This window comes from Lissotriton helveticus, chromosome 8 (genome assembly GCF_964261635.1).
Source record: "Lissotriton helveticus chromosome 8, aLisHel1.1, whole genome shotgun sequence".
Lineage (NCBI taxonomy): Eukaryota > Metazoa > Chordata > Amphibia > Caudata > Salamandridae > Lissotriton > Lissotriton helveticus.
Genome location: NC_136069.1, coordinates 1,135,524,592 through 1,135,549,972, shown reverse-complemented (window position 1 = coordinate 1,135,549,972; position 25,381 = coordinate 1,135,524,592). Strand labels below are relative to the sequence as shown.

The 25,381-nt window shown below is 44.9% G+C and overlaps 1 protein-coding gene across 1 annotated transcript in view; it reads left to right on the top strand.

The window, feature by feature from the left end:
• LOC144773148 (sodium/hydrogen exchanger 4-like) overlaps positions 1-21,469 on the top strand; it is a 527,634-nt gene extending 506,165 nt beyond the window's left edge. The window contains exons 11-12 of the mRNA XM_078658005.1: positions 1,894-1,981; positions 20,649-21,469. Of these exons, the coding sequence (XP_078514131.1) occupies positions 1,894-1,981; positions 20,649-20,953 (393 nt within the window). The 3' untranslated portion in view covers positions 20,954-21,469. The remainder of the gene's footprint in view (positions 1-1,893; positions 1,982-20,648) is intronic.
• The last annotated feature ends 3,912 nt before the right edge of the window (positions 21,470-25,381 follow it).

Below are 25,381 nucleotides of genomic sequence, written 5' to 3'. Positions count from 1 at the left end.
GTGTATACTGCTCTGAGCCGCCTGCACCAGTCTGCGTTCCCGTTCTATAAACACTAACACTCTTTGAAGTGCAGGGTCACTCTGCACTTCAAAAAGTGTTAATATTTATAAAGTGGGAATACGACCCAAGGGCAATTAGGAGCACAGCTGCGGCTGGTATCACATAAGCGTGCTAGTTAGTACAGAGGATACAGTACGGTACTCATACACAGTCCTGCTCACAAAGTCAAAAGTGGACTAGCAAAGTCCATAATTTAACTTACTTTTGTGCTAGGCACAGGGACTGGTGATTATTTATTACGTGATTTGCCCTGAATCACAGGATGTGGAGTCGATGACACTGATACCCGAACCTGGTTCCCTCCAGGTGAACCAGGTTCGTGTGTCAGCATTGTTGAGACAGTATATTAGGTTAGGAGTGGAACAGTGCCCTTTTGCTACACGATGGAAAATCAGCCTGCCCTTCCAGCCATCGCAAGCCCTGTTTAATGCAGGAGGTTTGCGACCTGGCTCAGTTTCAGGGTCATTTTTACGCTCCGACACCTGGTATATTATTGTGGTTATTAATCCAAAAAGCCAGACCGCAGGTGACTCAGCATTGATGGCTTAACATTTATCATGCTATGTAGTGTGCAGTGCAGTCATGGCTGTAATGGCTAGAGCAGAGCTGCCTGCTTTGGAGACACCAAAGTCGGCAGCTCTGCTCTGGCCATTACGGCCGTGACTGCACTGCACACGCATGATACTTACAACAATGCAATGATATACAACTAGTAGTCAGTACTCACTGAATTCTCTTTTCCGAGTCTGACTCTAGTCTGCGCTCAGTCCGTATTATCAGGTTCAAAACGGCGGCTCACATTGCCTGCAGGGCAGACGACCAATGAAGTAGTGTGCAAGAGGCCTCCCGGGGTAACAAGGTTAGGTCCAACTCTCTCTCTCACTCCCTTCCTTCTGTGCAATCAGCAATGGCATGCACACACGGAGGGGTGGGGGAGGAGAGAGAGGCTGATTAAGGGTGGCAATAATCAATCATTGCACAGCTTCAAAGTTTAGCCATGCATGATTTGCGAGCATGCTCTCCATGGTCCTGGTCTTGCCCTGTCACAGGCTCTGAGTTCTCTGTCTAGACAGCCACTAAAGCAGCCAATACAGGCGCTGCTAAAGCAGTGATTGAATTGGCCTGGCAGGATTAGTATTATGTGTATTTCCAGGATGGCAAAATACATGTAAATTGTTCGTGAATCCTTCAAACCTATGACTTTGTAAGGGGTTAATTGTAGTTTGAATGTCTACTCTCCCCAAAAAAGCCATGTCTTTGTCCCTAATCTCACATTTAGAAATGCAGAAAATTCAACATGGTGGTGGATTTTCCGCAAATACATGAGTGTACTTTGAGCTTCTAAAATTTATCTTGACTTTTGTGAGTCACAAATTACTTGTTTGCCCGCTTGAATACCATGTAAGCATACAAATCAAAACTCAAATTCATAATACATGCACTCAGAGGTAGCCTGGCCTCATTTCTTGTTGGAATCTTTGTATTTCATCAATCAAGCCATACTGCCAAATGGTTTTCATCTATGTAAATATCTAACTTTGCTATAAAGTAGATTTTTTAAATATACTTCCTCCACATTTTCCAGCTTACCTTACAAAATCATTTCTCACCTCCGTATATTTCTTTTTCTTTGACGATTGATGATCATCGTCTTTAGTCTGAAACCATTTTCTTTTTTAAAGGTGTATTTCTTGGGACTCACACAAACGAAGCCTCACATGTTCATTTACATTCAAGGGGATTTAACTTTGAACCCCACAGCCTGATGTACATAAGCCTTAATGATAGATATAGTTATAAATGTAATGCTTGTGTTTTTCATATTTTTACAGGTGACTACCAAAAATGAGCGATACCTCTCCTTCCCTAATAACAGGTCATTTTCTCATAGAGAAGAGGCAATGAGATTTGCATTCACAGGTAATATGTTTGTTTATGACACTTAAAAGTTAAGCTCTATTTTTACCTATACCAGGCACATACTATTGATGTAATGAAAGTGTGTCACCATGGGCATTAGAGACAATATCTCTCCAGAACAGTGCAGTACAGCTTAAACACACATTTTTCAAATAAGCTTAGTCTTAATAACAAAATTCCCAGGTCTCATCACTTTTAAAAACTAACAATTCGAATTCCTAACATTTTAATTAAAATAATATGTTAACTCCTCTATTCAGTTTGTACCATAGCCTGCAGGTATGCCTGATGAGCCAAGGTACCACAGGGCCTTTAATTGTAGTCCTTCATTTGTAACATATGAAGTTTAAGTCATTTGCTTCTAGTTTTATTTGCACAATACCAAGAAACGTAGGTGAACAAGCACTTTAAATGTGCCAAACAACATTACATAACATTATGAAGGCATTGTCTAATTATACATGGATCATTACAACATCAAAAAAGAGATAACTCTTAGAAAGAAAAAAAGCACTGCAAAGTAAACTCAGGTCCTGTTATTTTTAGGTGGATGTGAACATTTGATCAGGCAAAATTCCATCACCGGTACAAAAGGGGGTTGTGATGGACGGAGCATCTGACTCAATCAAACACTCACACCCAGTCAAAAGATCTGGGTTTGATCCATCACCGTTCTTTAGCCCACGCTGCCACCCCAGTTCAGACATGGCTATATGCAAATCAGTCTGACCCTGTGCCTCAGGGAGGATGGTAGGGCTTTCCATGGGAGAGGGGGGTTGGAGTAGTTGGGGGAGTAGGGATGTTAGGGGGGAGGGAAGGGGTGGGAAAAAGGGGAAAAAAGTCCTAAGAAGCTTAGCGATCACCAAAGTATGTGACATGTTTCTTCTTAGAGATCAATATGAGCGGGGCTAGTACAGAGAATTTAAAAATGTTGTCATGGAATGTCAACGGGTTACGTACAAAATCTAGGAGACGAGTAATACTAAAATATTTAGAGGATTCAAAGGACCATATTATAATTTTGCAAGAGACGCATTTGACCTCAATAGAGTGTAAGGAGGTCATGCAGGGTCAAAGGTGGGTTGCACATGGATTCTGCACTCCGCATACTATAGTTACAAAGGGTGTTGCTGTTTTTGTTAGAAATGGGGTTCACTTCTGTTTAGAAAATTTTTAGCAGACCCAAAAGGTAGATGGCTCATTTTAAGTGCTAGAATTGATTCTGAGTTACTAACCATAGTTGGATATTATGGCCCAAATCTTGACGAAGTAGACCCTCTGGATACTCTGGCTAGGGAGCTGCTAGGATCTACTGGTAAAATTATAATGGCTGGAGATTTTAATGCAGTTCTGGATTTCAAATTAGATAGATCTGTCAACTCACGTGGGCTCATGAATCCCAAAATGTCTAACAGAATAAGGTTGCTAATGACTCAGTTTGGGTTGTGTGATATTTGGAGGCTTAATTATGGAAAACAGTTAGAATTTACATACTATAATAAGAAATATAAGCACAAATCTCGGATCGATTATGTGTTGTTGGATTTAAGGTTAAAAGATTCAGTTACAGCAGTGGGGCATGTAGGCGTTCATATTTCTGACCACTCGGCCATTACACTTAATATTAAAATAAAAGCATCTGCGGCAGAAAAACTTGGAGGCTGGATCGTACAGTACTTTTAGATCAAGATTACCTGCAAATTATTAGTTCAGAGTTAGAGGTTTTTTTGGATGCAAATTTAGGCACTGCAAAGATAGAGATAGTATGGGAGACTTGTAAATCCTTTTTGAGGGGCAGATTGGGAGCACAGGGAGCAAAAAAACGAAGAATGTACTTTAATAAAATTACGGATTTGGAAAAGAATATTCGAAAAGCAGAGGCTAGTATTAATTCCTGTGAAGGCAAGATGGAAGAGCAGATGTTGAATGATCTGGAGATGTTAAAACTGGAATTAATAGCAATTATTAATCATAGAACTAGAGAGAAATGGGAATCCAGTCAGATGGCCCACTTTAGTTATAGTGAAGGCTGCGGAAAGCTACTAGCTTGGAAGGCCAAGAAAGATTCAGTGCGTAATTTTATTAAAGAACTGAATCTGCCAGGTATGAGTGAGCCTATTACTGAGAGCAAGGATATTGCAGATGCGTTCTTCAAGTACTTTTCGAACGTCCATAAGGATGATTTAAACCCTGGTACTGTGGAAATAGCAAAATGGCTGAGGTTGGTGGATCCGCTTCCAACTGAGTTAAAACAGGCATTGAATGGAGAGATACTCTCAACTGAGGTAGAAAAGGCTATAAGATCAGCTAAGAGTGGGAAGGCTCCTGGGCCTGATGGCTTACCAGTTGAGGTCTACAAAGTATTTATGGAAACTATCCTGCCGGTATTGGTCCAGTTGTTTAATGACTTTTTTCGAGGAAAGGCGGGTCTGCCAGATTCGTGGAATGAGGCAACTATTGTTTTAATTGCAAAAACTGGGAAACCATCAAGTGATCCTAATTCTTACAGGCCTATCTCGCTGCTAAATTGCGACTATAAAGTATTTGCAAAGATAATGGCGGATAGGCTCAGTCTGGCTATTCCTAAACTAGTGCAGGAAGATCAGAAAGGCTTTATTAAAGGTAGGTTCCTTAAGGAACTCACTTTCACACTAATAGGTATAATAGATATGGCCTCGACATATAAACTTCCATTAGCATTAATAGCACTGGACGCTGCTAAGGCATTTGACCGAGTTAACTGGATTTTCTTAAAGGCACTTTTGATTCATTTAGACCTGGGTTTATATTTTACCAACACACTTTTGTCACTGTATAATTCTCCCACCTCTAGAGTACTGATCAATGGGATTCTAACTAATTCGATTAAAGTAATGCGGAGTACTAGGCAGGGATGTCCCTTATCCCCTTTATTGTTTGACCTCTATATAGAGCCTTTGGCCTGTAGGATTAGGGGCTCGGATAAGATCCTCCCTTTCTCGGTAGAAGCATGGTGCAAGAAAATAGGTCTATATGCTGACGATATCATAATCTATACCTCTAATCTTCAGCAGACACTGGAAAATATATCAGCAATAACTAAAGAATATGGAGCCGTCTCAGGGTACAAAATTAACGAAGATAAGACCGAAATCATGAGCTGGAATTTGGATCATGGCCCTATAAAATGCAAATCAGAAATGAGATATCTGGGGGTTAGGATTACTCAGAACCTGGATGACCTTGCAAAAATTAACTTTGTAAGAATTAAAAGAGAAATAGGAGGAATGCCTCGTGGATGGAGTCATCTCTCTCTTAATCTATATGGTCGTACAAATTTGATAAAAATGATGGTTCTTCCAAAACTAACTTTTTTATTTGAGACAATTCCTCTTGCATTTAAAGGAGAATGGTTTAAGAAGCTTCAGAGTGAGGTTAGTACATTTATTTGGGCCGCAAAAGGATCTTGTCTCTCGTGGACTAAGATAAGGCGAAAATTGATTAAAGGAGGGTTATCAGCCCCGGATTTTCAGTTATATTGTTGGGCCTTTCAGTTAAAAATGTTTAGAATTCTTTTAAAAACTCCACCGACTTCCGGTATTGGTGTATTGTTGGCAGCAATGTACCGCCTTGGCCGCCATAGGTGTGGCAGGGTATGCTCAGACGTGCGTCCCTTGCTCACTTTGCCACTGGATTCAAGCAAGCCGGGCTGAAGACGGCTGGAATGCCAGAAACCGGTACTCGTAAGCTTGTTTCCGGTCCAGGGAAGGCATGACTTGGCAGTTCGGGATGGACTGTTCCCATGAGGCACAGGGTCAGACTGATTTGCATATAGCCATGTCTGAACTGGGGTGGCAGAGTGGGCTAAAGAAAGGTGATGGATCAAACCCAGATCTTTTGACTGGGTGTGAGTGTTGATTGGTTCAGATGCTCCGTCCATCACCACCCCCTTTTGTAAAATTCCATCACCAACAGTGTTTGATAGCCAATGACTCAACTGGGCTGACCTATTGCTACCAATTTTAGGCTGAAGTGGACGGAAGAAAGATGTAAATAACAGCTCAAGTGACTATAGATGACATATGAGCAGTGAAATAGTGCATATTTGGGATATCTTGAGAAGCATGCAAACAATTGCCAAAGACTGGAAACTCTTTTACAATTAGCACAAGACCAGTATGGTCTAAACGAAGGCAGGAGTGTCGACTAGTACTATATGTGCCTAAGTTTATATGTTATTATTCTAGATAATGACACTTTGGTCTGTGATCCTGCATGTTATACCTAGGATGCTGGCATTGCAATTTTAGCAGCTCGCCTAGCATCATCATGGTGCTGATGGAAGGAGCAACCTCGATGATGAAGTATGCCACCTAGAGTGAGTGAAGGGGGGGCATCCTTTTTTGTGTAATATCTTCACCATTCTCAACATCCTATAGACCCCTTGGTAAATGTCCAAGTGGAGCCTGGAACATTTATACTTTCACCTCAGCACGCTTTCATCAGTGTACACAACATTATACTAGGCTATCTAAATCTTCATTGTAATGACTTATCTGATACCAACCAGCTGTACTTTAGGAAAATATTGAGCTTGTTTGACTTTAATATTTGTCTCCTACCCATAGATTAGGCCATATGCTGGATGTGGTGTAAAGTGACAATGCCATGTGTAAAACAGAACCGGCCTTCACAGTACCAAGGACCAGCCATTTTATTATTCTATGTAGTTGTTCCATGGAATTGCTGTACGGGTCAATAGGCAGGCCAGAGTTATTGATGAACTGAGCAGTAATTGGCGTAAATTGGATATATGTGAGCTAGCCATAAACTCTAGTGAGTGCAATTGCTCTTTTGAAGCAGTAAATAATCTGGATTTGTTATTGAAACAGTATAATGAAAATCTAAGGGCACAGTTAACTTAATGGTGCCTGCTAGGAACACCATAGGCGGCTCAAACACAGACAGCATAAATGGTTTAATGAAAGACTAGCCAGGATGAGAAGTAACTGCTGACAGTCAGAATTGTTGTGGAAGCACGACTGCTCACTAAATGCTATACAAAAAGGCTAAAAAAAAATGGCTAAAGCAACTGATTACACAGATAGCATTGTACATGTATTAAACCCTATGATAGCGAAGTTTCAAGTTATCAAGGAGCTAAAAGAACCGTCATGGAACCCTAAAGCAGATTATCCTATGATAGACTGTAGTCAATTTGTGGAGTTCTTTGAACAGACATTAATGGCTGTTAATGCTCATATATCAAGCAGAGTTTTCTATGAGTTTCGTCCTGGTTAAAAACATCTCTGGGTGCAAAAGCTACATATAACGAAACTTCCCAAACTTTTTACAACCACAACCCACTTTTTATTACGACCCACCGAGCTTTAACGGATAAGAGGAGGGCGACTTTTAATGTAACTAAATGATCATGTGGAAGGGCATTGTTTTTTGTAGTCAGAATATTTTCCATAGAGATGCTCACAAAATTCCCACAGGCATACAGTTTTATAGATAAAACTATATTCCACACAAATGACAATGTGTGGAATGCGGGTTGTAATCATCACCAAGTAAAGTTTCTTGATTTGTTCTGATCCTACTAAAATCTTTGAGCCTCATTTATTAGCTACGGACTCATCGGCATGGATGTGTCAGTTTCTCTGCGCCCTCCTTGTGACACGATGGATGCGTTATATTTAATGACACAAGGAAAGACAGCTGCGTCAGAAATTCTGATGTATGTGTTGGAACAAAACCCACGCATTGCTGGAGTAGCGTCGTTAGAATGATGCAACTCTCGAAATGCATTGGATAGGCCTGTGCCTATAGCACTACATCACCCTTACTTTTGCCATGATGCAGGCATAAGGTTTTGACACATTGGTGTCCAAGAAGTGGCGCAGTGAAATCTCATAGATTTCACTGCGTCACTTCTACAAGGCTTACTTGCGGGGGAACACCCACCCTGCATATGTTATACCTGACGCAGGTATAATGTGCCGCAGGGCTTTACAAAGTAACACATTTGCCTAGATGCATCGCTTTGTAAATAGTGCGCCACGTGGTGCATATTTTACACCGCCGTTGCGTCACAGAAAGTGACGCAAAGGCGGCACAAAAAGTGACACAGTGGCTCATAAATAAGCCCCTTTGTTGCAATCATACCGATGTACAAAAATGTTTTATTTTATTTTGCTTTCTAACTACGGAATACCTACACTTCAGAAACAGGTATTCACGTTTCGATGTGTGTTCGGAAAAAATAACATTATTTAGCTTTTATTCCACACTCCATGTACCCTAGCAGGATTGTCACATAATTTACTTTCCTTTTCTTTCTCTGACTGCAAAGTGGGGGGAATTCGTAAACACCATTCTCCCTGTGAAAAAATAAGCAGCAGAAAACATAGCCTAACATTTGACCTCTTTCTTTGAAGCGCAGCAAATGTGACAAATAAATACAGAATATAAAAAGGCATCTTTATTTATTGCCAGGACTTTGGCGACCCATTAAAAAAATGACATGCGACCCACTGGGAAACACTGACTTAAAAGAGTGAGAACTTCCTGGCACTCATCAAGGGCAGCACGGCTTTCTGCTCAGGAGCGGATTTGTTGCCCACTGGGACCCACAAACTCTGGGCAATCACATCCCTGCTGATTGCTAGTGTGTGGTGTGCCTGATCAGTCCTGAGGCGGAAGCCGGGACTCGATAGATATTTTCTCATTGTTGCTCATTTTGCACCATCAGGGCTCGAACCTTTGCTACATCGCCCCACTGGTCCCGCTATCTTAAGTGAGAAACAGGAGCCGGGCGAGCAGTCTAGTGCTCCGCCCCTCCCGCCCCTGCTTTTATAAAAACTCTGGGCAAACGCATCCCCGCTGATTGCTAGTGTGTGGTGTGCCTGATCAGTCCTGGGGTGGAAGCCGGGACTCGATAGATATTTTCTCATTGTTGCTGCTATTTGGATTTTAATTTAGCGTGTTCTTTTTACTGCCGATTTTAAAACTGCGCATTTTGCACCATCAGGGCTCGAACCTTTGCTACATCGCCCCACTGGTCCCGCCATCTTAAGTGAGGAACAGGAGCCGGGCGAGCAGTTTAGTGCTCCACCCCTCCCGCCCCTGCTTGTATAAAAACTCTGGGCAAATGCATCCCCGCTGATTGCTAGTGTGTGGTGTGCCTGATCAGTCCTGAGGCGGAAGCCGGGAATCGATAGATATTTTCTCATTGTTGCTGCTATTTGGATTTTAATTTAGCGTGGTTTTTTTACTGCCGATTTTAAAACTGCGCATTTTGCACCATCAGGGCTCGAACCTTTGCTACATCGCCCCACTGGTCCCGCCATCTTAAGTGAGGAACAGGAGCCGGGCGAGCAGTCTAGTGCTCCACCCCTCCCGCCCCTGCTTGTATAAAAACTCTGGGCAAAAGCATCCCCGCTGATTGCTAGTGTGTGGTGTGCCTGATCAGTCCTGAGTCGGAAGCCGGGACTCGATAGATATTTTCTCCTTGTTGCTGCTATTTGGATTTTAATTTAGCGTGTTCTTTTTACTGCCGATTTTAAAACTGCGCATTTTGCACCATCAGGGCTCGAACCTTTGCTACATCGCCCCACTGGTCCCGCCATCTTAAGTGAGGAACAGGAGCCGGGCGAGCAGTCTAGTGCTCCGCCCCTCCCGCCCTTGCTATTATAAAATGACACCCTGGCCCAGGAAGCGCAGCGGGCGCGCCGGCGGCGCGCCAAAGGCAAGCCCATCTGCGCCCGTCTGCGCCCGTCCGCGCCGGACCCGCGCCTAGGGCCAGGACTCCTGGTCGGGCAGCTCTAAAACCAACTCCGCAGCATGTCTATAACCGTAATACATTATGGGCGATGGGCAGCAACTTTGATACAAAAGGTTGGGTCACTGTGATCGTGGGCTGTCGGCGGGCTGGAAAAGCAGGCGAGGAGGCCGGATATAGTGGGCAATAGTGTTCTTTTATTGTACACTGAACAGGTCTTATAACAAGAGAGGGAACAGAGATATGGTGTCTCAGGGGCTGTGCGTCGTCTTCTGTCTCCGCCAGATGTTGTGGGGATCCAGTGGTATTCCGGTTCTTGGGTGTAGACGTCCATAGAAGACCGGGAAGGCTCCTCGGAGGGCAGTAAGAGAAAGAGAAGGAGCCGTTAGTCTTACTGGGGCTAGAGGCCGGATACCATAACCGTTACCAGGGGTGAGGAGGTAGAAAGGACCGTGAGGAAGGGGTGGGAAGTACAAAGAAAGGTAGAGCACAGAAAGGGTGGTCGAGAGGGTTCGTGTGGGGACTGTGCTTTTACAGTGCAAGGTGCTGTATACTATATACAAGGTGTCTAATTACTATAATGGACGTGTCTAAGATAGAGGGAGTAATTACACAGGAGGGGGCCGTACTATTTACACAAAGCACCTAGCGTGCTTATAGAAGGAAGCTGGTACTCACGCGCTCCGCCGTAACTCTCCTCCGAGTTACGGCCGCTCTTCAGCCACCTCCGTTGGACTCCACCAGTCTTCTGACCACTCCTCGGTTTCTCCGCTCCCGTCTTGTCCTTCCGTCGTAACGCCAGTCGAAATCTCCTGCCACGATACTCCGACGTCTTCTGTCTCTCATCCTCCGTCTTTTCTGTGTCCGGCCGCCGGCAGGGAGGCAGGATTTCCGGGGTCAGGGGGAGGTCCTTCCAATCCGTCGTCTCTTCTGATTGGGTCCTGCAACAGAGGGAGGGGCGGGTGTTCTGTTGTCACGGACGCTGTTGTGGTTGTTTCGGGTTGCATGTCCTGGAAGGGAGAGCAGAGGAGGGGTGATATTCGTGATGGGGTGAATAGGGATCTCGCGACCCGTGGGGTAACGTCACATCCCCTTCCCCTAGCTGTCCTTCTTGTACCGGGTGGGGACATGGGGTAGCGGGAGAGGTAGTCTGCATTACCCTGGTCCACACCTTTCCGATGTACTGTTTTGAAGTGGTATGGTTGGAGCGACAGAAACCAACGGAGGACTCGGTCATTGTGTCCTTTATTCCGGGCCATCCACTCCAGGGGAGCGTGGTCGGTGTAAAAGGTAAAGTCCCGACCCTCCAAGTAGTATCGGAGGCTCCCCACCACCCATTTGATAGCCATGGCTTCTTTCTCCACCACGGCATAGTTCTTTTCTCGTGGGAATAGTTTCCTACTTAGGTAGAGGATGGGTTTCTCGTTCCCAAGGGGGTCTTTTTGGGACAGTACCGCCCCTAGTCCTTGTTCCGAAGCATATGTCTGGAGCAGGAACTGTTGGGAGTAATCAGGACTCACCAACACGGGACTGGATGTCAGGGCGTTTTTCAAATTGGAAAAAGCATGCCACAACAATGGCGTTGGATTTCGAAGGACTGATTCAGTTTTGGAGGATTTTTTTAACAGGTCAGTGAGCGGCGCTGCTCTTTGCGAAAAGTTAGGTACAAACCTCCGGTAATAGCCTAAGAGGCCCAGAAACGCACGAAGGTCTCTTCTGGTCTGGGGAAAACGGAGGGATTGGATAGCTTCGGTTTTGCTTTTCTGGGGTCGGATTAGACCCTCACCCAGGAGGTATCCCAGATATTTAACTGTTTGGGCTGCTAGGGTTGTTTTGGCGGGGTTTATCGTGAACCCATAAGACCCCAGGGAAGTGATGACCTTGTGAAGGTGTTTCAGGTGTTGTGTCCAATCATCACTGTAAATGACGATATCGTCCAGATAAGCGCCCGCATACAGGGTGTGGGGTCGTAAAATGTGGTTCATTGCACGTTGGAATGTAGAGGGTGCGCCATGGAGGCCGAAAGGGAGGACTAGGAACTGGTACAATCCTTCAGGGGTGGAAAATGCTGTCTTTTTTCTGTCCTCCTCTCTGAGGGGTATTTGCCAATACCCCTTACAGAGGTCTAGCGTGGAGATATACCGGGCCTTCCCTATGCGTTCGACCATCTCGTCGACGCGAGGCAACGGATAGGTGTCAAAGAAGGACATCTTGTTGACTTCACGGAAGTCGATACAAAACCTGACAGACCCGTCAGGTTTGGATACGAGGACAATCGGGTAGTTCCAATCGCTCACCGAGGGTTCTATTATGCCCATCTCTAACATCTTTTCTGTTTCCCTCTGTATTACCGCCCTGCGGGCTTCGGGGACCCCATACGGTCTTTGTCGGACCACCTTCCCAGGTACCGTTTGTATGGCGTGTTCTGTGATGGTGGTATGTCCGGGTGCAGAGGAAAACACCTGGCGTAATGGAAATAGGACGTCCTGTAGTTCAAGACACTGCTGTGTGGGTAAGTCAGAGTCTATACAGGGGGAAAAGGAGAAGGATTCACGAGAAAGAGAGCCAGACAGGACGGGACGAGGGCCTTCCCATTTCTTTAGATGGTTCACGTGATATATTTGTGTAGTACCACGTGTGGGGTCCATGTCTAACTCGTAGGTGACAGGGGTCACCTGTCGAAGGATGGCATAAGGGCCCTGCCACTGCCCTAGGAGTTTCTTATCCGAGGACGGCATCATCAAAAGAACCCAATCACCGACGGAAAAGGCCCGTGGTTTGGTGCCCTTATCGTATTGTCCCTTCTGTTTGTTTTGTGCATTCTCTAGGTTTTGGCGGACAATGTCCCTGATCACCGATAGGTGTGTCTTTAGGTTGTCCATATATTCGGGGAGAGGGGGCGTACGGTCTGGTTCTGCTTCCCAGGCTTATTGGGCCATGTCCAATAAGGTTCGAGGGGGTCGGCCATACAGTAATTCATAGGGCGAATAATCGGTGCTGCTCTGTGTAGTACAACGAATAGCGAACAATGCAAGGGGCAGCATATCCTCCCACCTTTTTGCTTCTAATCCCAGCAGTTTCTTTAGTGTCTGTTTCAGCTTGGCGTTGTATCTCTCTACTAACCCATTTGTTTGCGGATGGTACGCCGAGGTTCTGATCTGTTTTATCCCTAGGTGGGAGCAGACCTGCCTCATCAGAGCTGAGACAAAAGGAGTGCCCTGATCGGTCAGGATTTCCCGGGGAAACCCCACCCTAGAGAACACAGATATGAGGGCTTTGGCGATGTTCTGGGTAGTGGGTTGGCGCAGAGGTAGGGCTTCAGGGAAGCGCGTGGCGTGGTCCATGATGACTAGGGCGTGGCGACAGCCGCTTCGAAAGGGTAACAGGGGCCCTATAATGTCCATCCCTACTCTGCTGAACGGGACATCGATAACAGGAAGGGGCAGTAGGGGTACCCTAGGGGGTCGATACCTGCTATGTTTTTGGCACACGGGGCATTCTCTGCAATATGTCTTGATGTGTTGGTATACCCCGGGCCATTAAAACTTGTCTAGGTTCGCTTGGCTGGTTTTTTCGTCGCCAAAATGACCCCCCAGGAGTTGGCTGTGGGCGAGGAACAGGACTTTATCTCGGAAGGGACCAGGGATCAGAAGCTGGGGCTTTTGCTGGGTCCCTCCCTTGCGGTATAGCAGCCCATGTTTCTTGAAGAAGTAGGGACCTACGGTTAGGGGATCCTCGTTGTCTAATGCCCTTTCCCACGCTTCCTGCAGGACAGGATCTTCTTGCTGTGCTGCCCTGAATTCCCTGTCGGTCTGCCAGGGGTGGTCCTCCGGGATCACGGGGAAGACACTGGCGTGCTCTCTCTTTTCCTTCTTCTTTTGTGTTTTGTTTTTCTGGGGTTTGGGCTCCTTCGCAGGGGAGGAGAGTCCCTGAGGAAACGGAGCTTCTTCCCACCATCGGGTCAGGGAATCGGTTGTGTCCTGTAGAAGTCCCGGTAGGCCGGAATAGTCACTCCCCAATATGGCCTGTTCCGGAAGTGCTGGTACAAGACCTACGGTGAGGGTGGTTCCTGGATCCTTAGGGTGTCGGACATTCACTTGGGTGGTTGGGTATCTTTTCGTATCGCCATGGACGCATTGAATGGCGACCATACCAGACGGTGGTTCAAGTCCTGAGGTCTGAGAACGCTCTGTCGACACCCAGTGTCTGCCAGAGCCATGAGGGTTTGTCCATCAATGTTTACCGGGCAATGAAACGGGGGTGGTGTAACACCAGGAATCGAGCATACATAGTTACGGGCAAGGCCAACCTCCATCGGCTCTTCCTTGTGGGGGCAAACTCGAGCGATGTGACCAATACCCCCACAGCTGTAACATTGGGGTCCTAGGTTGGGAGTCCGCGGCAACAAAGGGGTGGGATACAGAGGGGTCGGCTCCGGTCTTCTCGGTAGAGGCGGACGATGAGGCCGGATGCCCGTGGAGGGATGTGCTTTATGTGGGTGTTCCTCTCTGCCTCGCTGCACCTCCTGTGCACGGCTGTAGGCACTTGCGATTTCCACAGCGGCTTCTAGTGTAAGACGGGCATGCTGTTGCACCCATCTTTGAGAGGCTGGATGCAAAGACATCAGAAACTGTTCGAGGTATATTTTTTCGAGGATCTCCTCCTTGGTGGAGGCATCGGGTCTCAGCCAGTGATTGGTCAAGTCTTTGATCCTAAACGAAAGGGCTCTGGGGGTTTCTTGTGGTCCTTCTTTGGCCTGGCGTAGCTTTACACGGTACGTTTCGTCATCTATGCCCAGCCGTTCAAGGATACACTTCTCAATATCTGCATAAGGATTGTTGCCCTGTATGTTTGCCTGTTGATACGCTGCTTGCAGGTCTCCGGTCAACAAGGGACCCAGGTAGTGGCCCCACCGGTCGACAGGCCAGGAGGCGGCCTGTGCTAGCCGTTCAAAATTGGTAAAGAAGAAGTCCGGGTCCTCCCCTGGCACATACTTCTGGAGAACCACGGAAGGCAGGGAGGCCATGGGCCTCTGATGTCCCAGTACGTCGGTCAATTTCCCCATGGCTTGCTCATGCGTGTCCCCCTGTCCCTTCAGTACATCGTGGAGCTGGCCTCGGTCGTCCTCAGCAGTCTTCAGGCACTGCTCCATGAGCTTTACCAATTGTTCCTGGGATTCGGCCATCCTCTTCATCACGGCCTCCATGCCTCCAGGGAATCCCACTTCTGACACCAGAAGTGATCGTGGGCTGTCGGCGGGCTGGAAAAGCAGGCGAGGAGGCCGGATATAGTGGGCAATAGTGTTCTTTAATTGTACACTGAACAGGTCTTATAACAAGAGAGGGGACAGAGATATGGTGTCTCAAGGGCTGTGCCGTCGTCTTCTGTCTCCGCCGGATGTTGTTGGGATCCAGTGGTATTCCGGGTCTTGGGTGTAGACGTCCGTAGAAGACCGGGAAGGCTCCTCGGAGGGCAGTAAGAGAAAGAGAAGGAGCCGTTAGTCTTACTGGGGCTAGAGGCCGGATACCATAACCGTTACCAGGGGTGAGGAGGTAGAAAGGACCGTGAGGAAGGGGTGGAAAGGACAAAGAAAGGTAGAGCACAGAAAGGGTGGTCGAGAGGGTTCGTGTGGGGACTGTGCCTTTACAGTGCAAGGTGCTGTATACTATATACAAGGTGTCTAATTACTATAATGGACGTGTTTAAGATAGAGGGAGTAATTACACGGGAGGGGGCCGTACTATTTACACAAAGCACCTAGCGTGCTTATAGAAGGAAGCTGGTACTCACGCGCTCCGCCGTAACTCTCCTCTGAGTTACGGCCGCTCTTCAGCCACCTCCGTGGGACTCCACCAGTCTTCTGACCACTCCTCGGTTTCTCCGCTCCCGTCTTCTCCTTCCGTCGTAACGCCAGTCGAAATCTCCTGCCACGATACTCCGACTTCTTCTGTCTCTCGTCCTCCGTCTTTTCTGTGTCCGGCCGCCGGCAGGGAGGCGGGACTTCCGGGGTCAGGGGGAGGTCCTTCCGGTCCGTCGTCTCTTCTGATTGGGTCCTGCAACAGAGAGAGGGGCGGGTGTTCCGTTGTCACGGACGCTGCTGTGGTTGTTTCGGGTTGCATGTCCTGGAAGGGAGAGCAGAGGAGGGGTGATATTCGTGATGGGGTGAGTAGGGATCTCGCGACCCGTGGGGTAACGTCACAGTCACCATTGAAATGGGGGATGACCTGCCGACCTATCCTCATTACTGCATCAATTGTAAGCAGGCCCTCCCCAATGCACTTTGGCAAACCTTAACATCTTCTACGGTCTCACACAAAACTATAGAGAGAAAAGAGCTGGCCACCGTGAAATGCGTGTTACTCAATGCTAGATCCCTGGTAAAACATAGCATTGAACTGTCTGAGCTCATTCAGGACTCTAAAGTTATGATTGCATTCATTACAGAGTCCTGGACAGACGCAGCTTCAGGCCCAGACATTGTTAAAGCCACTCCCCCGGACTATGTCTGTCTCACACAGACCAGAGAAGGGATGAGAGGCGGAGGACTGGCTATTATCTATCACAAATCACTCAGAGGGACTTTTCAACCTGGCGCAACCGACTTAGACGAAGCGCTAGTCTTCAACTTCATACTCTCTGACCACCAAACCCTCAGAGGCTGTCTACTCTACAGGCCTCCCGGGGCTAAAGCACCTTTCCTCTCAGCTCTGAGTAGCATGCTATAAGAAGTGATTTGCGCCAATACCTTCACGTTACTAGAGGGTTTTAATTTTTACCTTGAGAATGTGTTAGATTCTGACACTCAGGATCTCTTAGAACTGTTGCATGGGGTGGAGTTAAAACAGAGGGTCTGTTGCCCGACTCATAGGGCAGGACACACCCTAGATGGTATATTTTCCAACCATCCCACCCTAGAGGTCACGGGAGTTCAGCCGGTCTCCTGGTCGGATCATGCCGCAGTCCTTTTTAACATTATCCTAGCCCCCCCGCGAGGCCCAGCAAGGTTAAAATTCCGCCTAAAAAGATTAGAAAATGGAAAAGCATAGAAGGTAAGACATTGGAGGGCCTATTGAAAACCTCTTTCATGCCCCCCACAGGAAATGTGGAGGAAGCAGCTACAGCCTACACGAGTTGGCTGGAGGCTGCTTGTATGCAATTAGCGCCCCCAATAATCTATCACTCTACGCGCGCAAACCCCTTGGCCCCTTGGTTCTCTGAACAAATCAGGGACCACAAAATTCTCTGCAAAAAATTGGAAAGATCGTCGCGGAAAAACTACAGGGAGGAGGATAAAAAACTACTCAACGCAGAGCTGAGAGTTTATAAGGAGATGATCCGCCTGGCTAAACGTGAGTTCTTCACTAAACGCATTAAGGAAGCAAGCAACTCCCCAAAGGAATTATTTCGTACAATGTTCTCCTTGGCAGCCCCCAATCCTGTAGATATACCACCTAGCCACCAACTATGTGAAGACTTGGCTAACTTTTTTCTGGGCAAGGTAGAAAAGATTTTTTACTCCTTGGACAACCAAGTCACGACTAACGCCTCTGAAACATCTACCCCAGAAACAAATCCTGAGACTGACAGGAAATTTGAAATTTTAGTGAACTTCACCCCCATCAGTGAGGAGGAGGTAACAAACCGGTTACAGAGGATAAAATCAGGCTCCCCTCATGACCCCTGCCCAGCCACTATTGCCAAATTAGCTCCCTCTATCATTGCCTCAGGACTCACCCCTCTGTTCAATGTCATGCTGGACAGTGGGGAATTTCCCTCACGCTGGAAACAAGCGTCCATTCTGCCCCTTCTAAAAAAAACTAACCTAGACGTAACCGACTTGAACAACCATCGTCCCATTGCCAGGCTACCCCTCCCAGCCAAAATCATGGAGGGCATACTAAACAAACAGCTTAGCACCTTCCTGGGGACAGGAGAGAGGCTGGATTTAGGGTGGGACGTAGCACGGAATCGGCACTGATTAAATCAGCCAAAGACATAAGAAGGGTGATGGATGCAGGGGGCAGAGCCGCCCTGATCCTGCTGGACTTATCCGCGGCCTTCGATACGGTCCACAAAAAATTATTGGTGGACCGTTTGAGGGCCTGTGGGATTCAAGGAAAGGCACTTGAAATCTTGCAAGCCTTCCTTTCCAGCAGGACTCAGACGGTGGCCCTGGGGGACTTCGAATCAGATCCATTTGTGCTCCCCTGCGGAGTTCCACAGGGTTCGTCTCTGAGCCCGACTCTTTTTAACGTGTATGTCTCTACCCTGGCGCCAGTGATTAGATCCTTCAGATTCAATCTTACATCCTACGCTAACGACACACAGATTGTGGTGTCGCTGCGTCCGGGTGAAATGGATAGCAAGCAGATAAGTTTAGATGTTGCATGCGGGAGGTGAGCAACTGGATGGCAGGAAACTGCCTTAAGCTCAATTCAGCTAAAACAGAAGTCTAGCTGTTTGGGTCGAGAGATAACTTCCGGTCCCCCCGATGGTGGCCTGAGGAAATGGGGTCTCCTCCCTCTCCGGTTGCGAAGGTAAAAAACCTGGGAGTATTGATGGATGATTCACTGTCCTTCAGGCCACAAATCAACGCACTGTCCTCAGCTACCCACTATGTGCTTAAAACTATTCGGAAAGTCTTGCCATTTCTTCCGGATGAATACAGGAAGACAGTAGTGACAGGACTGGTGATGTCCCGACTAGATTACTGCAACGGTTTGCTGCTGAATGCCTAACAGGGGCTTTTAGACAAACTTCAAATCTTGCAGAATGCAGCAGCCCGTCTGATTACGGGCACTCCCAAGTTCGCCTCAGTAGCTCAGGACCCTTTGAAGTTACACTGGCTACCAGTTCGCAAAAGAATAGTTTTTAAGACGCTCTGCGTGATCTTCAAGGCTCTGCATGGCCTGGGCCCCCAATGCATGACTCCTCTCTTCCAGTGGTACAAGCCGGTGATATCTCTAAGGTCAGCTGAACAGGGGCTGGTTGTAGTCCCAAGGGTGAGGAAAGCCCGCTGGGGAGGTAGAAGTTTATCCTTGGGAGCAGCTAAGGCATGTAATGCGCTGCCTTCGAGCCTCAGACAGATTCCTGATTTGCTTCTATTCAGGAGAGCCCTTAAGACTTGGCTCTTTACACACTAACTCCCTTGCTCACGCTCACCAGCGATCATTCAGCGCCAGGACACCTTCGGGTAACAGTGCGCTTTAAAAATGTCAAAAAATAAATAAATAAATACATTTCGGCTGCTCTGGCCATTTTAAACTTTTCTTTGACTACAGATCTGGTGCCTACTGAATTACAAAAGACTAGAATCTTACTGCTAATACAAAAAACGTACTGTAGAAAGTGACCTCTTGGAAAATTATAGGATCTTGTCTAACACCTTTTTTGCTCAGGCACAAGAGTTTGCAGTATATAATCTGCTATCATTTTTCTGTGTGAGTTGCTGTACCTGTCCATTCAGGCCAGGTTGGCTTTCGAGCGGACGATAGCACGGAAAGTGTAATAACATCAGTGTTAGACGATCAGATATCTCAATGGCCCTCAGTGGTAGAGCACTTATGCGCATCCAGACTTTTCCGTCCAATCGATTCATCCAGTAGAAGTGGATACCTACATGCCCAAACTAAAACTACTATTATACACAGGACCAGAGGAGCCAGAGTTTTGACTGCGATATTTAATCTGTAACTGGCAAATTTGATCCATTATTTTGAGGACAACATGCAAATCCTATTAATGGTGGAGAGTTACCCTACTATGAGACCACAAAACTGCAAAAGTATCATGTGTAAAAGGCTGTATGTTACAAAATCACTTGAAGTTAAATTGGGAAAAGACACAATTGTCCATTTTGCTGGTTGTCAATCCAGAATTATGCATTCTGGCCTCCGACACTGGGTTGAAAACGTTCCCCAGCTAACATCATAACGGGCCTTGGGTTCAGATTGTAGTCAAGCCTGATTATAGAAGACCAGATTAAAGTCGCAGAAATAAACCTGCCTCTTGGGGCTTTGAAAAAAACGATTTGTCTCTTCAACTTTCAGCAGAAACTTCAAATCATAAATGCGTTTGTGTCCATCAGGCTGCCCTATTATAAATCCACATTCTTGGGTCTGACTGCTGAATATCCTTATCCAAAATGTAGCAGTGATACAGATTCTGAATATCAAGAAATATGAAACTACCACCCCTGCGTTAATTAGGCTAAACTAGCTTCCAGTTCGAGAAAGGATAATGTTTAGATCCTTATGTCTGGTGCACTGCATGATAAGAGGCCAAGTCAGTTGTCAAAAGAATTCCCACTTTATGTGCCCAGATGCTGCCTGAGATCAGAGAATGCACATTTGGTTAATATGGCCAGTTTTCGATGCAAAACTCTGGGTGGCAAAGCGCTTTATATGGCACAGCAAACAGAGCCTGTGCTTTTTGAAATTCAGGAAGCATTGAAAATTTGGCAATTTCCTATTTGGCCTGAAATAGTGTCTGTTTTGATATTGTCTTATTTGTCACTGAGTCATTAACAAATGATTAGCACTGAGATACCTACAGGTGTATGCATGCGCTTTATATGTTTAAAAAAATAAAATGAATGTCCAGTTGTATATCTTACTATCACCTCTTATGCATTGTTCATACTATGCCATAGTGAACTAGGGATTATGTATATCTTTTAGCATTGGAAAGCACATCTAACTCATTTGGTGGTGTAACAGTAATTCATGAAAGTGTTTTAAAAATGTTTTTAAATTGAAATGAACCTTTTAAATGAAAAAAACACACTTCTAATGATAATCTCCTTGGTCTACTTCTTTATCTAAAATGAGATTTTTCTTTTTTCAAAATATGTGGATGTGTGCATAATATGACTATAATCAAATGTCAATTTTCCATTTCTAGGTGACAATGACAGTGACGTAGGCTCACTTTATGATTCTGTAAGAAGAAATAAAACTGCACATTTAAAGCCATTTCGTGGAAAATACCAGAGGCAACAGCAATCAGAGATGGAGTTGAAACAAGAAAGAACTCCTTTATATAACTCTGACCGCCAAAGGAGAAATTTGGATCATCAAAATCAGGGCGCCAGATCGGGGCACCAAGCCTTAAGGCCTAAAAAATTGATTGACACTCTGGAGGAGGAAGACATACAGCCATTTGAGTCTGATGAAGGTGATGATGAAGAAACAGCCAAAGGAAATTGATTTGTAGGGATTGAAGAGGACGTCGTTTGAAAGATGGATCATGCTAATTGCAGTTCTCTTTGCCAGGGAAAAAAGGGCTTTCCCAGATGACAGAATTCCATTATGGCACATCTGAGACCCTCGCACTTTTCCAAACCAAATGTTTTTTAAATACTATGAGAAGAGTCACCTTAAAGAAATATATTTTATCGAAAGTTTTGATAGCTGTTATTTTGAATTTTTCTAAAAAGCTATTTCGTGTTATTTTTCTTGTTGACAGGTGACTTAACATAAATAGCTATCTATTTTAATATCATATTCTTAAGAATGAAATAGCCACCAGTAATTTATTTTTGAGTGGAGTTTCTCGAAACACTGAGTTGCATACATTGAGAGAACTGTTTACAGAATATTAACTTGAGGGACCATTCCTTTCGGAGCCTTGCACAGTATTGCAATAAAGTACCTAATGCAGTTTTTTACGAACATTCTACAATGAAGAAATACAGTAAAAGTGGTAAACAACCCTAATTGCAACTTTGAACTTATCAATGGGTATATGTCTCGATACAGTTCTAAAGTTAAACAGAACCGGATTTCGTAATATTTGAAGTTAAGAAGCAGGAGGCAAGCAGAGTACAATTGTATCGATGTTGCTCTGCATTTGAAGTCTGCCTGACGTCACGATTTATCATTGACGTACTGGATCATTAATATGTATTAGCTTGCTGGTACAGTTTGAAATCATGGGTTGACTCTTAAAAGAGAGTTACAGGTACCACAAAGCCTTTAGGAATGGCGTGTTAATATCAGCACACTCATGTTGCCGTGCTCTCCCTCTTTTAATGAGTACAGATCACTAAATACTGAAATAAGAATTTAGTTAAGTCACATTTGCCATTTTATAATGTTTCATTGAGGAATGAAACTGGGCCCAAAATTCCCACTTGCGCCCAGCAAGCAATAACCATAAAAAGTATTGTGATGCCATCTGCTCACTCAAGTAAAAAACAATCATGCATAGCTAAATATACTAGGAATAGTGTCACCTCCTCCAACTTCTAGAAGGACACAGACACTGGGGCTGAGGAGGTAGGCCAATAGTATTGAGCGTTCTGTCTGTGGGAAAGGAACAAAGCTGGGTGGGTTAGTACAAGCGTTAGTTGTCCCTATGGTGGCCCAGAACACAGCAAGATAGTGGCCTTCACGACCCTCAGTCTGGAAAGTTCAGGGCAATGATGTGATGTGATGTGGTATTTGTATAGCTTGAAAGTAGCCAAAAGGCAGCACAGTGCTGTGCAGGGTCCAATATACAGTCATGACGTGATTAGAGAGGTAACTGGTTTCTTAAAGTGTAATGCAGGCTGTTAATTCATCATGTTGTAGTGTTAATCATTTTCCTGGGAGTCTTTCTCCCAAAATCCCCCCACTCAGTTTTGAGCCCTTTTTGGATGCTTGTGACAGTTTGCACTTCATACACCTTAATAACCTTTTCTCACAGTTTTTGCATTTTTTTAAGTGGTACTGTATTTGTCCTATTTTTTCCAGTGTCAACCTGCTTGCAATTTATGGTGGAAACAGGTGTGAAATCTGTAAGTGAGACTGAAAGCTAGAAAACAAATGAAAATTCAGAAAGGGCTGATTTGTGAAGATTGCTAATAGTTTTCCAAAAGCTAACTAATCTTTGAAATAACAAATAATGAAATGAGGAGGAAAAAAATACAATTAGAGACAACGTTTTCATTTGTAATTTCTTGCCTTGATGGCTGATTTACAAAAGTAACACCATTATGAAACACTTCTGGTTGCAAGTATATATAGCGTTTGTTGGATGCCCAAAACATGTGATACCTAGAGAAACGACTGATCTGTAGCTTGTTATGATTTTTCATTGTGTAGCGACCATGCAGCAATTCAATATGGTAAAATCTAATGAATTATATTTTTTATAAATGGACCCTAGGTATTTTGAAATGTTTATGAATAGTGAGTATTTGCGTACTTCTGAATTTGGGGTTACCCATGCTATCATGTGATTTTGAGGCAATTCTTTTCTGTAAACTGGCTTAAATTTGGAAGCCACTAATAGAGAGAAATTCAGTTCATAATAACAAATGTTATACTATTCTGTTTTCCCACACTTCTCACTTCTCACACTGGTTTCCCCTGGGTGTCTAATATTCAGAATTGTCTGAGTTTGGTAAGCTCCCCTGGGTGATGGCCGAGAAAGGCCTGTTATCCTCAGCTACCCACATCGAGAAAAAAGATTGACTTTGATTGAATAAATGTTAACTAACGTGTTTAGAGGGACTTTCCTGTTGAGAGCACCAGACCCACCCACAAGGCGTGCTGACATAGATCTTTCCACCAGAAGTGTGGAAACACTGGATGGTAGACATTTTATGGATGCTCACAAACTCTCAAAAATATGAGGTAAAGATGTGATTTTAACGGCCAAAGATAGACATTGCCAGGGCATTCTGGGTAAGAAAATGTAGTAGGACCCACACATGTCACACCACCATAGTTTAGTTTTCAAAAACATCGAGTGGTGTTATTGTTCCCTTGGAAATGACTGACTCAGAGCCAAGATCCCATAGCCATCCCAAAGCGCACTTTGGAACAGAATTTTACAACTATTCTAGGAGATGCTGAACTTTCATAAACATAGAATCATCTTAAGGCCAGCTGTTGAGAAAACATCTGCAGTACAGTGTCCCTAGGTGAGATTGGCATCAATGCAGGAATGGAATTTAGGAGGAACACTTCTAATTACTACTGCAAACAAACACACTACGCGAGTACAGAGTCAGACCTGTTGGATCTAGCATAGTGAAAGGGTCAGTGAAAAAATTCTTTTAACAAATGATCTTATGTAAATGAAAATGAAGAAATTACTGTTATTAAAATAATTTGAGTGTCCGAAACAAGAACCTTTGACTTACAGTTTGTGAACTGTAAAGCCATGTCACCAGCCAGTTTACAGTTCATTCACACATATGTCTTGAAAGACACATTGAGCCATTCATACTTTGAATGTCTTGCAAATAAAAAAATGCTGGAACTCCTTTGGTTACCATTGTAAACCGTAGGCCCGTGTAGATAGGCGTTAGAGTGAAGAGTTGAAGTCAGGCTTAGTTTGCTGAGTTCTGAATTATACGCGGAGAAATAAAGATATGTAAAACTACTATTCATGTGTTTCAAGGTAATTGGCGAGTACCTGGGCTGGTAGGATGCTACTACTGGAGATGAGATAAGGGATGCAAAGCCTGTACCTTGAAAGCACTCTTGCAGAAAGTTTGCTGTGGTCCAGCAAACTGCTCATGCGTGGAAAGTGTGCCTCTGTCAAAGTGCAGATCAATACTGACACCAGTGGAGTCTCAGTGCAATGTCAGCATGTGTAAAATGCTTAAAGATAAGGAAAGCAAGATTGAATGGTTATATGTTGGTGGCCAGGGACTGAATGAAACCACTGTAAATGAAAGGTGCTGCGTCAATTATTGCCATAAGGTATATGTAGTAAGAATGATAAAACTGTTGCAACAAGGTTAAGAAAGCAGCGTACAGCAATCAGTACAACTCAAACTGAAATTCATGTGAAGCAGAAAATAATGTGAAGCAGAGATATCCAGGTGTTTGTAAAGAAACATTTAAGCACAAAGCTAACCAAATATAACAATGTTATCTGCATTTATAGACTAGTGGTGTCCAATAGTAGCCTACTTACTGAAGCAACTAAAGAGAGGAGTCATAACATAGCATGCTGCAGAGCGGCCCCAAAAAGAGGGTGGGTTGTGCTAGAGGAGTTGACCCTGAATGAAGCGGACCACCACCAAAGCTGCTTGTACATGGGCTCAGAACATCTCCCTATATTGCCATCAAGAAAAGAGCTCCAAGGGAGATACGGGGCAAAATCCAATCTCCAAAAGTCATTACAGCTGACTCCGAAGCCAGCACATTACAGGGCGCTTGAGAATCTCTGCCTGATCAAGTTCCACACAAAATGCCTGAGAGACCATTACTGTCCACAAATGCATATACAGCTGCTGATTTTTTTAAACTGCCACCTGCATCAGATATTGCTAAAAACACAAATGTGGCAATATAATTGGACTGCATGGATAGAGGTGTTGGAGATTGTTATAGATGCAACTGATAATAAAAGGATTATAAAGTATCTGAGGAACATGGCTAGTGAAGGAGTGAAAGAAGCTATTAAACAGATACCACAAGAAAGTGAAGTGATGTACGATCAAAACAGCCTTGAAAGTCAAGTTTAATCCTGTGCCAAAATTGGATTATGAAAGATACATATTTAGTCATGTATGCCAGAGACCAGGTGAAACCATTGATGAGATTGTTGAGAGCTTAGATGCTCTGGTGAAGCACTGTAAACTTAATGAATTTAATGATGAGGAAGCTACCCTACTCAGAGTAATTGATGGATGT